General features: G+C 34.7%; 1 protein-coding gene across 7 annotated transcripts in view; it reads right to left on the minus strand.

Moving 5' to 3' along the window:
• DGKB (diacylglycerol kinase beta) overlaps window positions 1-18,545 on the minus strand; it is a 356,804-nt gene that overhangs the window by 241,691 nt on the left and 96,568 nt on the right. For all 7 annotated transcript variants that reach the window (XM_051609482.1, XM_051609481.1, XM_051609483.1 and 4 more), the window contains 7 exons: window positions 18,011-18,164; window positions 15,322-15,357; window positions 13,650-13,790; window positions 11,257-11,306; window positions 10,383-10,457; window positions 9,772-9,891; window positions 1,194-1,311 (listed from right to left, as the gene is read on the minus strand). In XM_051609482.1, the coding sequence (XP_051465442.1) occupies window positions 1,194-1,311; window positions 9,772-9,891; window positions 10,383-10,457; window positions 11,257-11,306; window positions 13,650-13,790; window positions 15,322-15,357; window positions 18,011-18,164 (694 nt within the window). The remainder of the gene's footprint in view (window positions 1-1,193; window positions 1,312-9,771; window positions 9,892-10,382; window positions 10,458-11,256; window positions 11,307-13,649; window positions 13,791-15,321; window positions 15,358-18,010; window positions 18,165-18,545) is intronic.

Genomic DNA, 18,545 nt, shown 5'->3' on the forward strand with positions numbered 1-18,545 from the left:
AACCCATGTGTGGAGGATTTACATGTGAACTATGTTTTAAAGAATTCTGTGGTCCACAGAGGACAGAAGTGGCCAATTTCAAACCATTCATTCAGACAAAACTCAAATTACATCAATAGAACTGTACAGGCAGAAAGGTTCTGATCAGCTGTGATGGGCAATCGTTCATACCAAAAGTGTAGGAAGTAAGTTACACTAAGAAACTGATTAATTTATCAAAAAGAACAATGAAAGGTGACTTGATACTATCATGAGAAGAATACAGTGACTACTAAAGATCTCATTAATCTAAAAGGGCAGGGGATAAAAAGAACCAATCATTGGAACCATCTACCAGACACATTCTTTGTTAAAAAGAAGATGATTAATCATTGGAACACATCACCAAAAAGAAAAAAATAATTTAAAAAAAAATATATATATATATATATATGGATCATCCATCTCTTGAAACATTCAGAAACCAGATACCTTTTGACAAGATTTGGTTTCTCAAGATACAGGGTATGAACTGTTCAAACACAGATTACTAGGAGATACATAGCTGTAATTCAAGGAATTGAATTGTAGTAACTGCATCTAATAGTCTAATGAAGGTCAAATTAGATGCAGTAGTTTTTCTTTGTCCCTTTACCTTAAAATCTACAATCAGTTAATATGTGAAATGATACAAAACTTTAGAAGGAGTACAAAAACCTGATTTCTGGAAAACTGAGATTTTGCCCTTCACAATTAACAAAACAAGAACTCCGTGCAAAATTGGAATAAACAAATACAGGACCTAGATGCTAGTCAACTTGATACCTATTAAAGAATATGGGTAAGTATTAATAAATACAAAAGAGTATTAGCAAAAAAAAAAGTAAGCTTGAAACTCAAGCATGAAACTCAAGAAACTTAACTATGATCAACCATGATCATAGCTAAGAGAATAAAAAACAAACAAAAAAGGAAGACAAAAGGACTGACTCCAAATGGAACTATGAGAGCTATTATTCCTCAAACAACAGTTTTGAAAACCCATATCCTGAAAAATTATAAATGGAACCTTGATTGCTCAAGTATAGAAGGGGCAGATATCATTATGCTGGCCATGGGTTTGTACTGGGAAGCTACTAGCTCTTTGTTACGCAGCAAGCACATTTCCAGGAATAGACATGTATGCAAATGGACGCTGAAAAGCTTATACTCACAAGAACAGCAGAGACCTTGCTTGCCTACCCCGATTAGCATGTTCAAACAAAGATTACAGTAGGCAGGCTTGTTAAAGTGTTTCAGTCTCCACACATGCTGACCATCATCTTTCACATTCTGCACAGAACATAAAAGAAAGAGATTTCACTTAATAAGATAAACAATGAAATATGTAAGTGCCAATAAAAATTGGAGATTGACTCAAGAATATAAAAGACAAGCTGTTACTTCATTTAATACTCTGCACCAGATCACAGTATAATAATTCTAAATACACAGGCAATGATGCAATAAAAATTCTTCAGTAGCTCATGGACATTCATGTGTTTCAGAAACAACTCAGAAAAAAACTCCAGGCTGCTGTCACTACTGCAACACAACAGTAGCAATAAATCTAGCCTGATGTTATAACTAGTATTAAAACTAACTAATAAGTGTTCTAGACTACTTATAAAAAGAAAGGACCTGCAGGTTAGAGGGTAAATCTCCCCAAAATGAACCAAAACCCCCTCTTTTTAAAACTACAGAGAAATTCTTCATGTCCCTTAGAACTAGGGACATGTATCAACATATGTGAAGTGGGAAATCTAGCCACAATAGTAACTATTGCCAGGTTTAATTTATGTTTATCTATTGCAAATAGTCTGTAAAAAAGCAAGTATTTAAGGGTGGGATTTACATCCCAGACCTCTTATCTAAAAATGTAATTCCTTATATTTAAGCCCAAATTTTTCAGATAGCTGTAGCACTATACTCAAATCTTGTGTATCAGTAGACTGATAAAGAGATCAGCATTTATAACTCAAGGGCCCACTATGACTCATACAGACAACTAAAATATTATAAAATCATTTATATTTACAGAAGTAAGCTTTCAGTTACATTATTCTCCTCTTCATTTTTAAGAGGTTCATTCCAAGACCTCACTGTTATTAGAAGGATTTTTAAATTACGTGCACTTGGTACAGATGTTAAATAAATTCATAAAATTCCAAGTTTCTTGGGAAGTGTGACCATCAGATATTTTCCTTTTTGCAATCAGAGGTCTTGAATTTTTTAAACAACAGATTAACCTAATGTATCATCACTTTTTAATTATTTATTTCATTTTAAAAAACAAATATAACATCCAATGGAACAAAGGCCTATCAGCTGGAACTGGGTTGCAGTAGTTTGATTCTTTATTGTGTCTTACTGAAAAACTATGGTCTTCCTGGTAATATCATTTCAAAAAAGAAATTGTTACATAGCTAAAGGAAGCCACATCAACCTCTGGTTCTCAGAAGCCACATCAACAGGTGGTTTGTATTCAGTTTCTGATTTCTCCCATAGAACTAAAAAAATATGTCATGTGTGTACTAGACCATCAACAATATGATGGTTTTCACTAATAAAGACAGTCAAAGTACAGTCAGTAGACACAAAATTTAACAAAAATTCAGTTTTGCCCTGAACTAGCATATACTGCATGACTTATGTTCTTAACAATCAGTACTGCTCTATTCTAAGAGCTGTTAATGAGAAGTCAAAGATGATGAAAACTTCTTCAGCCTCGTGGGAAAAAGAATAATGTTCGGTTCTAAGTCAGGTCCTAGCTAGAACACAACTTCCAATAATTCCTACAAATTACCTAGAAACAAAAGGAACTGAAATAAGCTGAAACATTTTTTATTTTTTTCCCATTGAGGTATCAGGATCAGAGCCTAAGTTACCCAAATATTATCAGTAGGAGTTCAAATGTCATCTCTGACAGCTGGGCAATGACAGGGTCCCCTTTCTGCAGAAAGAGCAAAGCAGATGCCTAATATGGGATTCTCAGGCAAAGACTGTGGAAGATTTCCAATTTCCCTTGAAGAAGCAGAAATAGATTCTGCAGCTGTGAAGCACTAGAAGCCTGTCGAGCTCCTTCATGACTGGCAGCTGAGGAGGATGTATTTAATTAAATGGAGCTCTGCAACTCCTATTTTTCTTTCTATCTTTTCCTATCATATTCCATACATGTTTGAAGTATTGCTCAACTACTATAAAGTAGGTGAGTTTCAAGTCCACTGAAAGTATACAGTCATTAGACAATAACCATGTAAATCCTTCCGTGTAAACAACGTACACTTGCATTTCAATATTACTCAGGTCACCAAAAGATACAGTCATAAACCACAAGCACTAAAAATGGAAGCCAAACAGCCTTCCTTGGCAAAATAGTTGCTATTTCTGAAAATTGACAAAAAAAGCATAACTATGCATAAGCCTGCCCCTCTTCCACATTAGTTTTGTGTTACTTTTTCATTTTAATTTTATTTTTAAAGAATGGCCATTACATGTGACTATGTCGCTTCTTATTTGAACAGCACATATGGACTAACTTAGCTGGCATTTTCCTTATCAGAAAAACAAACAAGTCTTGATGTGGGTGTTCTGCCAATTAAAACACTTAACTGTGTTACAGACTGCAACTGATGCAATTCCATTACATAAACACAATGCACTTCTGGAAAATAGCAAATTAAGTTTTTGCTCTTGTGCACTGCCAAAAATAAGCAATAAAGTGCTGCATATGCTTATGCATGCACATAACTTTTTAAAACACTGTCTACGAAAAAAAAAGACATAATGTGATACAAAGCTACCTCAGTGCAAGTCTTTAAGTATGAATAAAATCCACAATTCTGACACATCAGTGCATTTACTGACATTCACTCATTTTGCTTCCATATCCTGAGAAAGTTTTTAAAAACAGTGATTTAGAAAACCTCAAAACAGGGCAGGTACAGTAAAAATCTCTTCATCACTTCATTATACATCACTGAAAATTAAGCCTCCATATGCCATACTCAGATTTTAGCACATAATGACAATACTAACATTTATTCTGTTAACAACACTTCTCTGAACTTATGGGCCTGACCCTTTTACCATGGATTTGTATGCCAAAAGGACCAGACCTTAAAAACTAAGTCCACCATGGAAGAATCAGTCTTGGAATTAGTGGAAAATTTTATTCAGTCACAGAATTTAGCTACACATCCCTAGTCTGGTTAAATATGCTTCAGCTTTTTTAGGTATTTGTAATAAAAGCAGCCCAAGAGATCTTAAGGTTTCAAGCAGAAAACTCAAGTTTTTGAGATTTAAAAAATGTAATGAAATTACTCATAAATTTTCATCCTAGCAAGTATTACCTCCTAAAATAGCTACAGTGTCTGAAATACCAGCATGCTCAGTATTTTCTATGAGAAGAATCAGTAACAAGCAACCAAGGGAGAAGGATGTTAGTGAATTTGCTAAGTTATTGTTTTGCTACCTAATGTTATTTGCTTTTAATTTCTCTTTAAAGTATTTGTATGAATTGAAGAGATTTTTATGACTGATCTTTAGGTTTTGTTCAGTCAGCTGGAAAGTGAGAAGAGCATCCATCAAACCACACAACACCTCCTTTTAATACAAACGCAGTGAACTTCTATATTCCTTTGCTGGCTCTCAGCAAAGAATTCATGTCAGATTTAGTTTTGTTCGGTTTGATTTGGGGAAAGGGAGTTTCAAGTGTCTGCTGTTTCAACTGGAGAGGGAGTGACCTCATTCAAGAGATATACTACTCAAGAGGGCTTCTAACTTCCAAGATATTTTTTGTGTGCCTCTATGTATGCTGGAGGAAGGGAAAAAACAAAATCACTTCCCCAGCCTTCATCCATGCATTCACCAATGTACTATCCTGATCATCCAGAAATGCTTAAAAAAATGACAGCATAGAAAAGGGAGCACAGGAGGGGAAATCAATTTGTTCAAACAAGCTTCATCATCAGCCATACTACCATGTTTCATGTCCCAAAACTGGTAGTCACCTGTCATCTGCAGAAATGCTGCAGAAAATACATTTTAAACAATGGTAAAATTGTATACCTGCATGAAACATAAGTTATTTTACACCTTACACACAGAACACTAGTGTTACTCCTGACTTTTGGTCTTTTTTAACCTTCAGGCAAAAGACTGTAGTAAGGAATGGCATTTGCAAAGCTCCAGCAAAGAAGTGGGAGCTACATAGAATAAAGGTAGACAGCACTATCAAAAAAAAGAGATGTGCACTTTTTTAGCAGCTTCTTCTATGAAATCTCACCAAGCATTAACATTACCCCCTCTGGTGGCAATGTCTTGAAATGATACTGGTAAATTAGCTCCTGTTAACACTTGAAAGTTACTCTGCTTCCCAGCTGGTAAGGAACTGGCACGAAGAGGGTAAGCTACAGCTTCTTCTAGGAGAGGCTTGGTTTTTCTCCCTGTACATATGGAAATAACATATGGCTCATCATCACTTCAGCCTTTTAGAAAACTCACCTGCCAGACTTCAAGCAGGACTTACAAACATATACTGTGGTCAACAGAATGTCAGAGAGCCCTCATTCCTCGCTGAATGAAAGAAATAACTCTACATAACTGCCTAGACATTAAACAGTCATTTCAGACTTCAGCCTGAGTGGGACTCCTCATGGTGCAAAAAATCCCACACCAGACTTGCAAATGTTTGCAAGTCCTCAGTTTGGTTGCACTTTTGCATACTCAGAGCTCAAAAATTAAGCAATGTAACATACAATATAAGAAGTAGTAGTTTCCGAGTGTGGATTCACATTTGAGTATTCCCACATTTAATAAAAAAAGGTTAAAAAAGTGTTACCTCTTAAGTTCTATAAGTGCAATAGTATACCTGCTGCTCGAGGATTCAAAATACAATTCTAAGAGCATTTCCTTCTAATTTAATTGAAGCACAGTTACACTTCAACACAGAAGCGTGTCTCACTGAGATTTACCTCCATGTGAAAGGTGAAACGGGGTGAAATTACAATAGGCGATTTAAAAGAAAGGTATACAGGCCTAGCTTCAGATCATTGATGATGTTACAAAGCATTTACTGTTGTTCAATTTCTCGCTCACCTTAGGGCAGCTTTTCAGCAACTGAGCAGCACCAGACACAGTGCAATTCTGACATCTAGTGGTCAGGGAATAAAACACTTTCCACTCCTAAAAACATTAGACTTTTTAAACACTAGCATTTGTGAATTTGTGGTTTACAGCTACCTTTTGTATAACCGCTGACAGGGGCGACAGTAACAATCTGTTACAAGAGAGGTGAGACTAAGATCTAGCATGGAATTACATTAGAACAGGTCCTTTTATCAGGACCGAGTGGAATAATACTGTGCAAGTGAAGAACTAGCAGAGAGCAGAACACAGTATTTGTAACTGCTTTCATTAACACAGAATGAAATAAAAAGGCCAAATTCTTTGAAGGCTTCTGTAGAAGTAGAATGAATGGTCTAGTTGTCAGCAATAGGCAACAGGCCACTTCCCAAAAGTGTAATGATCTATGAGAAGGAGTAATGCGCAAACACCTCTGCCTAATCTGTGTTTGGATGAGACAAACAATTGCTTTAAGAAGCAAAAACAAATTTGGGAAGTTGATAAGGATAGTGAAAATTGCAGACTGAAGTGTGACACAACAAAAAAGATCTACCTCATATTTATTATTAAAAACTGCACCAATAACAATTTCTACTATAATTGACTAATTTTATACTTCATAAAATTCTTACTTTTCATGAGCATTTTTTAAACAACTTCAATGAAACTGGCACAGCTCAATATCTCAGAGTAAGAGTTACAGTCTTAAAGACAAGTTTAGGTAGGTACAATACCAAACAATTTCAGCCACTGCTAGGTGGAAGCATAGTAATTTAAGTACAAATGGATTATTCCACATACACAAATCCAAGATCTTTTAAGTCAAAACAAATTTCCAAACAGTATGTGTATAACAATACCCCTACAAAATAAGAATAAATTAAGATCTCATACTGGAATTGTTTGTTTAGCATACCAATTGCCTTGAAAAGGACCAAAAAAAGAATTCTTTCTATCCTGGAGTAGTCCTAGAGAGAAAACTCTGTATTCCAAGTTCTACCTTCACAGCAACTCTGAACTCCAGCTTTAGGAGAAAAATAAAACCCAGTAAGATAAAACAAACTGGATATTTAGTTTTACTTCCTAGAAAAATGAGACTTATTTATGCTCTTTGTCCCTTTCTTTCCATGACTTAAAATGCTCCAGCAACTTATAAATCCATACAGCAATCTCAACCATATTTGAGAGGGGACTAGAAGTTTCACTCAAGTCTTGAAAAAAAAAAAAAAAAAAAAAAAAAAAGGGAGAGGCAGAGAAGGAGTGATCAGCAGGAAAGTCAGACAGATATCCTTGTTAATTTTTTTAAATTTGACAACAGCTGACTGGCTAATACTTGTAGTAACAACCTAATACTCCCATCTCTTTCAAAAGGGGTTCACTGATTAAGTCAGAGGGCAAAGACCACAAATCTGTGAGAGATGAGGCTATCTCAACTCCATTATTTATAAATATAATTTGTTTATTCTTTCATTTTGGCATAATATAGTCCATATTTCACTTCAATGCTTCTTCGATTTTTTCTTCATTATAGTAACTAATATAGTATGTAATATAAACTGATTGAAAGGCTCTAAATGTATTCTATAACTTTTACATGTTTTCTGACATTTTTATGTAGCTTTTAAAGGAACCTAAAGATTAAGTACAAACAATGTAGCTGAATTTACAAAGTATTATGGCAAATCTTCAGCTGAAATAAATTACTGTAGCTTAAATGATACTACCATGACAAATTACACCAGCTGAGAATCTTGAACTCTATACAAGCTCTATTAAAAAGTTAAGTTTGTTACCGTAAGATAATGGATGAACCCTAACCCCCAAGTCAAAACAAATTAAAGACTTCACTAGTGTCATAATGTTAAATGAGACAATACTTTGACACTATAATACAGGACAGTCTCTGAAAGTGATCTCTTAGATTTAAAATTTCATCATTGCCTGAGTTTAGCGTAGACCAAAGAACAGTAGGTGAGAGAATATTTTGGTTATTTTGGAACATGTTTTGCTTATCTTCATCATGTGAAGACTCCCTACACGTGTCTAAGCAGCATAAGCCAGTAGGCTATGCCTATTTTTTTCACATAATAATCAGCCTGTGGAAAACGTTAAGATAACAGTACTTTATTATTTGACTACTGAGTCCAAAGGACTCTTCTCTTACTTTTCATTATCCTAACTGAAAGGAGAAAGACAGTGAAAAAGCAGAGCCCTGGGAAGCTGGATTTGCAAGATCTAACAACTGCATGTAAAGTGAAATAACAGCATTCCACTAATGGGAATGATGCACTGTAATTAAAAGCTTTGGTAATACATTAGATGCTGTAAAACCATTAAAATCATGCTTAAACATCAATTTACAAAATATTATTATGAACAGGCCTTAAAGAGTTGTAATTTTCTTGATATAACTTTAGATGCTGTAAAATACACTGAGATTTGATCATTCAGAACTGTGTACAAACAGAGATAGTAACTTTTTGCTGGTTTGATGGAAAATTTAAAAATCTGACTTTTCTTTACATATTATGTGAATGATTTAAGAAATCAAGAGCACTTTTAAACATAAAAAGAAAAATGGAAGTCCTTTTAGAGGATGGCATAATTTCCTTGTAAATCATTAGCAAATAACTAGCAATTCAGTTTGTATAGTTCTTTAGTGTGAATGTAGTCCATTACCTAAAGTAAATTATTAAAAAAGCATTAAAAGCCACCCCATCCATTTTACTCCAACTTTCAACTAGTAAAAGTATGTTTATTGATCAAAAATATATATTTTTATACCACTATAGTATTTTTCATCATCTTTATATTTGTATCTCTTCAACACAAAGTACTGTGAACATTCTTGATGACAGAAACACTGACCTGTTCTGATGACATGCTACAGAATTTTGATCACAGTTTATGTTTTTTTTTATTCTTTCCATAGTAAAACTACACACAGCAAGTTAAATTATCCAATACATAGTAAAAATACTCAAAAGGATAAAATGTTTGATAACATACATTTACATAGCTTATTTCTGACAGGACAAGAGCCAACTGACAATAATTGCTGCAGAAGAAATTCCATATGCATGTAAGCAAAAAGATCTTTCCCTTGTGAACAATTAACACTGGGACAGGCTGTCCACAGAACTTGTGGAATCTACCTCACGAGATTTTTTCAGGATTGGGCTAGACAGGGCACTGGGTAATGGAGTCTGTGGCCCTTTCTGTAATAAGAGGCTGGACCACATCATATCCAGAAGTTTCTTCCAATCTAGGTTGTTCTGTGACTCAGAATGGTCAGGCTGCACAACACAGCACCACACTGAGAAGCCTAGACACTGCTTCAAGCCAGCTGTTACACACATATGGGCAGAAAAAGACTCTCTGTAATACTGCTACAGCTAAGAATTAACAATGTTATTAGTCAGCTTTTTACAGCTTCCAGTTCAAGACCTGGCTCACTTAGTGTTGCTTCAAATGTGTTAATACACCTCTGTCTTTGAAGATATGCTTCTGTTCTTTGCACACCATTCAGCCATAATAAAGAAAAGCCATTCTTCATACAGGCCAAAGAGAAACTAACCTGAGGGCCACAGCTGGCATGCAAGCAGAAACTTGACACTCAATACTTACATTCTCTAACCCAAGAAGGACCAAGAGGGGGATAGTTGTCATTCCTCCTTGGATCCACTCTTCTAGAGAAACAGTGCCATCATGATCGTAGTCAATTTCTTCCATCATTTCATGAAGGATCTACATGGTTGAATGAAAAAAATCTCCTAAGTTTCACATTTCGATACAGATCTCCAGTTCCCTCATCCACATGCAAAGAAAGGAAAATATTATTTGTATGGCACCTGTACTAAAATGAGTACTGACGCTTCTGAAATTGAAGTGTCAATAGTCTTATTTGGATTTTATTATCACCTAAAGTTCCCAAAATAGGTTGTGTCCCCTTATGTACTCTACTACGTATAATAGAAAAATGAGGTAGTTACTTTTAAGACATTTTTATAGAAAAAATAGTTATAAATGTTAACTACTGCAACCACTGAAGAAAAGCCTTGAACTGTAGCAAGAATGTTTCACAGATAGGATTTACTTTGTAAAAGTGCTAATTGACAGCATTATACAGGAGCACAGATTATTACTAGTATATAGAATCACACAGACAGCAAGTATCACAAAATTATTAAATACTATCTCTTGCAACATTAAAAACTTGTGATAAAAGGAATGCTTACTGGACTCAGTTCAGTAACATCCCATTCAAGGTATTCCGCAACATGCATCATTTGAGCAATGATATTTTCCAGCTCCTGCAGATGAAAGAATGAAAACTTTAATGCAATATTAAGACAAGTTCTACTGAAAGGAACTTAAAATTAAAATATATTGCATTCAGTGACATTGTTTTGTCCATGTTCCTAATTAAATGTCCTTTACACTGGAAGTTGTCCCCTCTTAGGTAAATCCACTTCACTAGCAAAACATCAGGCATGGACCACAAAGTAAGCAAGGAGTTAAAATGCAGCTCTACAACCAAAGGACAGCCTCTGGGTTGAAAGCCACAGTAGTTCTCCCTTCCTGGTTTTTCAATCAACTATTGGTTTCATGATCCGAAGTCCACCCTCTGATATAGTGATGTAAAGTCCTTTAAATTCCAGCACTCTAACAAACTGGGTTTTTTGACAGCAATTGCCTAGTTCATAATTTTCTCATGGAAACAAGGCATAAAGTGAAAGGTAGGAACTAATACAGAAATATTCTCTTACCATTACAGTGTTATAATTTCCGTTGTTCATGTATTACTAGTGCTTTTCCATAGTCATACATACAATTTCCCCTTTTAAAGACTTCTTTATAAATGGTACTTTCACATACATGTCCCAGCATCATAGTAGAATTTTAGGAATCATATTACTGTATCCCCTACACTAATATGATTAAAAATCAGAAGACTATAGAATAGGACTCCATGATAGCAGTGTCTTTTTATTGACTATAGTTTATACTGCTTCTATTAATTCACAAAAAAATGTGGATTATTGCAGTTTTGTATAGGTATGCCATTATGACACACTCATACAGTGCATTATGACACATAAATAACATTACCGAACTATCCAGGTATCCATTTCCATCTGTATCGTACAAGCGGAACATAACTAGGAGGTAAAGAAAAAGAGAAGGATACTCAGTTAGAAAATGTAGTAACAACATTACTTCCTTTAAAAAAAAACCACAACTAAAACCAAAACACAAAACAATCAAACCTGAGTTTCAAAAAAGGAAAACTGTTAACATTTTATTCTAGAGATGACACTAACTGTCCAAATACTTTGTGTTATGTGGGAGGTTCACTCAGCGACTACCCTGCCACAGTGCCCCCAACAAAATGTATTAGCAGAACAGTGTAATTGCACCTTTTTCACATAATCACTCCAATCCCTAATTTGGTCTGTGAACTTCATTCTGGTTCCTTCTAAAGATTATCTGGATTAATGGTGAGTAACACCAAAAGGACCTTCTCTGTCATCTCACCACAGGATAACACACAACTGGTCAGGTATATGCTGATAAGCCTGCTTACATTACAATGCTACCCCTACTCCCTTTTTGCAGCTATTCACTATTCAATAGTGATACTGCTTTCAGTAATACTTTCTGACCAGAAAGAGAGGATTATTATTTGAAGAATGTGATCAGCCAAATCTAACAAAAGACATTCCTCACAGCCTGCCAGCATGAATCTGCCCAGGACAGTAATTGCTTCATCAATTTAAAAATGCATTCCCAACATTTTGGGGAGCTACCCAGACAAGAATAACTGTATATTGACAATATCCAGAAATAAAATATTCCTTCAAGTTTTATCATTACTTGATTCCAGCCACAAGAGAGGGTATGTCCACCATTACCACAGCATGTCAAAGCAGCTTACTCAGCTGATCATGTACTGCATCAGGTGGCAGAACAGAAAAACGACTGAAGCTTTGGCAGGAATACTGCTAAAAGGCTAAAGATAAAAAACAAGCCTACAAATATCTCATTCTTTGTCCCTACTTTCTGGGAGAGTTTGTCAGAGCTCTGAAATCTAAACACAATCCCCTTCAAAAGTGCTCATTTTTTTCCCCTAGATGTATTTTTTTTAGTGAGGAAGAAGAGATCTCGTGTAGGTGGATCCAGGACACTGTAATGCCTTGACTGAGAGCAAAACCCAAGCAATCTGCTTTACAAACTCTCTTATGAGATATATTTGGAAACACAACATATGACCTATTCAACAGAGAACAATCCCTCCACACTGGATCCACAGCAAATGCTGTTACAGTCCAATAAATTCTTCCAGCAAAGCTTATCACACTTTTCAGGAAGCAATATAATGAGGAGTGAGAAGACATTATTAACAATTAAAAGTCAAGTTCAGAAATAACTTTATTATTTCTGACTTACAGAAAAACATATTTAACTGTTATATGGATTGACTTGCTTCCCGTACATCCCCCATCTTATTCCCACATTATTCATCTAGCTGTGGGGGAAAAAGGTAAGTACTGTACCTCTCTACTACTTCAGCAACTTTTGCCACTATATCACACTGCTCTTAAGAGCTGTAATATAAAATTGAAGATATTTACTGTAGTACATTCTTCCAAGCTACAAAGGTCCATTATTCAAAAGTTGTAAGACAACCTATAAAAATGTCTTTCTTTGCCTGTGAATTAGATAGCAGAAATATTTCAGTGTAAAACATCAGTTAATACTGAAAGCCACAGGAGACTGGTACTGTCCCTGGTACTGCCTTTTACCAGAGCCACTCAAAGCATGACAGCTAATATTATCTGGCAAAGGTACCATTAAGCATTCACAGTTTCCATAGGGATGAATCACTGAATCAATCAGTGATAAAGTTCAAATAATTTGGTTCTCCTTCCTCCTACTCTGTAATTATAATGCACTTGTTGAAAGAACATTACCACAGGAGTGAGTCTTAGCATCTCCTGATCTTTACTCACTCCAGAGAAGTAGTGTTTACCACTTTTTTTCCCTTTAACAAGAATCAGAAGCTCTAATAAAAACAGACATTAGCATAATTAGAACTTTTTCACCTTTGTAGCAAACCAAGTCTCTTTAATTACGTATGTACTGGGTAGTGAAAAGGCTTAATCTGTACTCCTGGCTAGACTCTGACAAACTATGCTGCTGGTGTGGCGTGCAATCTCTTTTCTATTCATACCCTGCTAAATATTCATGTTCTTGCTGATATATACACTCTAGGAGAAAAAAACACAACAACTACAACAAAAAACAAACCACCAAACAAAAAACCCCAACAAAATTATAAAAACACCTGAACAAAAGTTCTTATAAACTGCAGAGCCCAAGTCTCATGAGACCTCACCTGAAGTATCGTGCCTTCAACTTTGAAAATTTAGAAACAGAATTTTGATGGCTTCTTGAAATAAATATATAAAATTAACTTTAAAAACCCACAAACAACAACATACATTCTAGCTTATCTTCAGGTCTTCCTCTTTCCAGCAGAGACAAATAGCAGACAATATCTTTCAGCTGGATCATGTCTGGTAAATGTAAGTTGGCAGGAGTAGGAGGTCGGGATGTAGAAGTACCTTTGTTAAGTCTCAGACCTGGAAATAACACATAGCCTTTGTCAGTCTTCACATATGATATAAGCAGAAAAAAAAACTTAACTCTTGCATACATGCATCTTCATTTCATGTGAATCTCAGATGAATTCTTAATTTAAATATAAATGTGAAGTTTTAAACATGTCAGGTTCATAGTTTACCCAGTAAAGGCAGAATGTAAATGATAGCGAGGTTTTAAAATAGTACATGCATAAAGCAAGCTACTGAAAAAAAATAACTATGGGAACAACATAACCCTTTTTATAGTTTGTGTTCTTCTGATGTCATATGAATAAAAAAAAAAGTGTGATTATTTTTATTCTACTATATTACATATTAGTTTACGTATTAAAAGAATTCCTGCCCAGCACTGCCTTCAATTCCTTGTGATTGCGGAAGCTCCATCTAACTTACAGATTGACACCAGCTACACTTTTTGAAGATGTTTGTGTCAAAGAAAACTCGGTAATACCCAAGTGTGTAGTCTTCCCAAAAGCACACTCAAATGTGTCAGAGCAACACATGTTTAAATTGTGAAGCCTCAACCAAAGAATATTATAAAAATAAACACAGAATTTAAATAGTAGTAACAATAAGTGTTCAAACATTGTGATCCAGTTCCAGTACCACTTGTATTTCAAGGTTCAACATTGCCTAACTTAATGTTTCAAGAGAACATTAATATACTCTGATTCTATTACTGAAATCTATGGAACCGATAAACAGAGGAAAAAGGGGAATAACTGGAGAACACAGACCAAGCAGTAATAAAAGTTTCCTAACATTTCTCAGTGGCTTTAGTGATGTTAAAGATTAAACTTTACAAAAATATTTACTGTCCTTAAATATTTTCTCTAACTAATGCAAAATAGATTTGCCATTGCACAAATGACCTGCAAACATAATTTCTCTCATCTATTTGTCTTAAACAAGTTAATTCCTGCAGCAAATGGAAACAGAATTCTGGTGGGTTTCCCTCCCCATAATTTTATTTTTAAAGACTTCATTACCATCTGAAGACATCTTCAATGGTCTACTGGGGTACACATATTAAAAAAAAATATTAGAAAATAACAACTTGCCATGCAGAAAATATATCTAAATGAAGTTCATGTTCATGGTTTCAGGCAAATAATAAATATTGAAAGCAAATATTTACATTAATTAAACAATTCAATAGGGCAATGTTCTACTAAATGAGCTTGCACGTCAGTTAAGTGCCCTTAAAATTAAGACACTGAAAAATGTTAATTAAGATACTAGCTTTAATCACACAATTTACACAAAAATTTGACATTCCAGTCTTACGTGAGTCTAATGCTCAGAATAAGAAGTACTGTAAAACTCGGGCTAATTCATCTCAAAAAGGTATAGTCATGAAATCAAAATGAAAAGGCTGACAAATTCATAGGTATCTTTTAGCTTATAATCAGCTACAAGGTACAGGTTAAAGTATTACTTCTTAATCAGAGGTGAAAGAGGGATGGCTGAATGTGCTGACTTACAGATGAGTTACAGTGCTGCTACTTACCTGGCATCTGTTTCCATCTCTCTTCAGACACCTTAACTGAAAATACAATTTATAAATAGACATGAGTTGATCAAGAGACACTAATAAAAAACACACACCAGGAATTTACAAACCCTGCTACTTTCCTTGTGATCTAGATACGGTAAAACAAAGGCTTCTGTAATTTTCATTTGCATTAAAGTGTACCATTGCACACTTTTTCCCTTTAAATGCTACAACTTATGAAGATGTAACATCTAGTTAAATCCTCATTCAACTGAATTACAATAGGAACAGTATATTTTCAAGCACAAATAACTTGCATGAGGTGAACTGCACTGTATTTCTGATCATGCTTTGGATATTACTACTAAACAGTCCTTCTGATATTACATTACATAGGGAAGACTATTAATCTGGTGTGATGTTACATTATTTCTAAAGGCCTTACTATCAGAAAAAGATAAAAATTATCTACAAACTGGGAAAAGTGAGTGAAGGAAAGAAACAGGACACAGTGTTAGAGAAAGAAAACTAGCATACAGTTTAAACAATAACAACAAACATAATATTTTACTACACATAAGAATAAAATTTAGCAGAGAGAATTACAGTAAAATTTAAGAAAGCTGAGTATAGCCTATACTGGGCAGAATTTACCAGCTGTTACCATTTCTACATACCAAGTGTCAAAAACATAGAATGATAAAGGATGATTTTTTGAAATAACAGTAGTGAGCCAACATATGTAAAACTACAGTACAGTAAATATGCACCACTAAATGGCAGCTGCTATTGGAGTTACCAGGCCAAAAGTGTTAAATGTAAAAGACAACAAATTTTGGCAGCTGGTACAGTGTTGACTGCTGATGCAACTCACTGATGAAAACATAACAAAAACTTCAATGAAAAATTACAAGTCATGAAAGTGGAAATAAAATTGTGCTGCTGAGACTTTACAGGCAACTGAGTCTATATTCATAGTTGAAAAAAAAAATGCAATGCTAAAAATTTATGACATCCAAAATACACCCTGCAGCATATAATAAATAATATATTTAGACATGCCATTAGAAATTCTGTTGCAAAGTATCTTTAAGGGCAAGGGACTAAATTACTGGTCTAACAGACTTATCCAAACTGGTGAGTAATCAGTAATTACCAACAGAAGATTTTGAATACTCCACACAACTGATTACATTACAGTCTACTAAGCCCACTGTTCTGTACATGGAGCCAAACTTGGTAACTAACAACAAAAACCCAAGAATTTGGAAATGTGATGTCTACACAGCAGACTTTTGTGGAAGGAGATGGGCCCACAGCAGTTCTGTTTAGAAAGGATAGATACCTGAAGATTTCAATTAAAATGAAGTTTTTAAAAATGAAGAATCATACCTTCAATGTGGTCAGCAAGTTTTGCTAGCAGAAAAAGTTTTTGCTTTTAAGTCTAGTTTTTTAAAGAATAATAATAACAACAACAATAATAATTATTATTATCATCGTTATTACATGGATACATTATAATAATGTAATATAGTTTGGTTGGTTTGTTCCTTGTTTTTTTTTGCTAGGAAATCTAAAGCTAGGAAGTAGAAAAAACAGATACTGTAAAAGAAAGAAAAATAACTGAAATTCATCTGCTTAACATATTGAGAATGGCATGCACTAAAAAACAGGTGTAATGTCACCTCAAATGTGTAATATCTGAAAGCCTATAATTAGTGTTGTACACTGAGGCATCTAAGGAAATCTAGTGTTTGGTATCTGAAAGAAGAGCCAACATTGCAGCTAGTAGCACTTGAAAACAAAATCGCAACTTCTGGATGAGTTGCAATCTGAAGACACCTAATCTTCATAATCAAGAATTCAAGCTTTTAAGTACCCATCAAACTATGTGGTTACTCGCTCTAAGTGCTTGATTATCCCAGCTGTTCAAAACATGGAATTAATTTCATTAAATTAGTCTAGCTTCCACTTTTTTCTAGCTCTGGATTTTGACTGAGTTCCCAAATTGCTAAAGTACTATACCAAGTATTTCAAGTTAGGAAGGTAACCTTAAATTTCTTCTGCAAATTTAAACGTTTTATAAGGTTTTTTGTTAGTTTTAAAAACTCTTTTGCATGGAAGTATTTTAACATGTTATGTCATCTGAACTCAAAATCGCTTTTAAGAAAAATGTTCAGTTTAACATAAAAATTTCAAACTGCATTAAGTATCCTTACATCAGGAAAAGAAGACTGGACAGTGATGAGACATTTAAAATACCAGTAGCTGATAATTATGCAGGATTACTAATAGCAGTGTCACACCTAGGCAATTAAGAGAAGCAACAGTGACTGTGCAGGGAAACTGCAGAGCATCAGCAGGACCCCCCTGTATGTAACTCTGAAGGTTTCTAAAGTGTTTATACAGTAGTGTAGGCAGGAAAATCATGTAACCATAGCAATCTCATTAGCATTAACATGACAAAGACTGTCCACTTGGTGTCTCAGCTGTATCATTATTGTGAATTACAAAGATAAAACCATTTCATTTCCATTTCTTTTCACAGTATTTCTTGTTCATGATTGAGCTAGTTTCCAATTTCACAAAAATCAGAACAAATAAAGAAATATATGCTGTTAAAAATACCATATATTTCGAGCTATTACAAGTAAAATAGCAGGGGGAGGGAACCGTCAGCTCTTATATTACTGTTATTACTTACCTCCAGAAAGGTGCTGCGGTTTGTTTTTTATTAATGGGCTGCAGTGCGAGATTTTGTTGCTAAATGATGTAAAAAGATGCTCAATGAAATCGTCAGGTAACTCTGCCTCTAGAAAAGTCTTCATGAAAAGCTTGAACCCTTCTAAATCAATTGTCTAGAGTGAAAAGGAAAAAAAAAAAAAGGAAAAAAAAAAGGAAAAAAAAGTTAAATGCACTTTGAATTGTTTGCTTTGCAAAAACTTTCATACTAATCCATCAAGTAATATTCAGCTAACATAAACTTCAGACTGTCTTTAAAAATACCTATTTCTGAAGATATAGCAGGGGCATACCTACTCTTGAAAGTAACTCATTATTGAATTAAATATTATCTTGAAAGCTCTCAATGTTGCTGCAATAGCCCAGAGCACAGTGTAACATAGCCCAGAGAAAATTCAGAGCACTTGTATCAGGACCCTGAAACTAAGCTCCATTGTTTCTAGTTTCTTGATCAGGATATGGCTTAACAGCATATAAAAGACTGAAACCAAAGGCAC

Source organism: Apus apus, chromosome 2 (genome assembly GCF_020740795.1).
Source record: "Apus apus isolate bApuApu2 chromosome 2, bApuApu2.pri.cur, whole genome shotgun sequence".
Lineage (NCBI taxonomy): Eukaryota > Metazoa > Chordata > Aves > Apodiformes > Apodidae > Apus > Apus apus.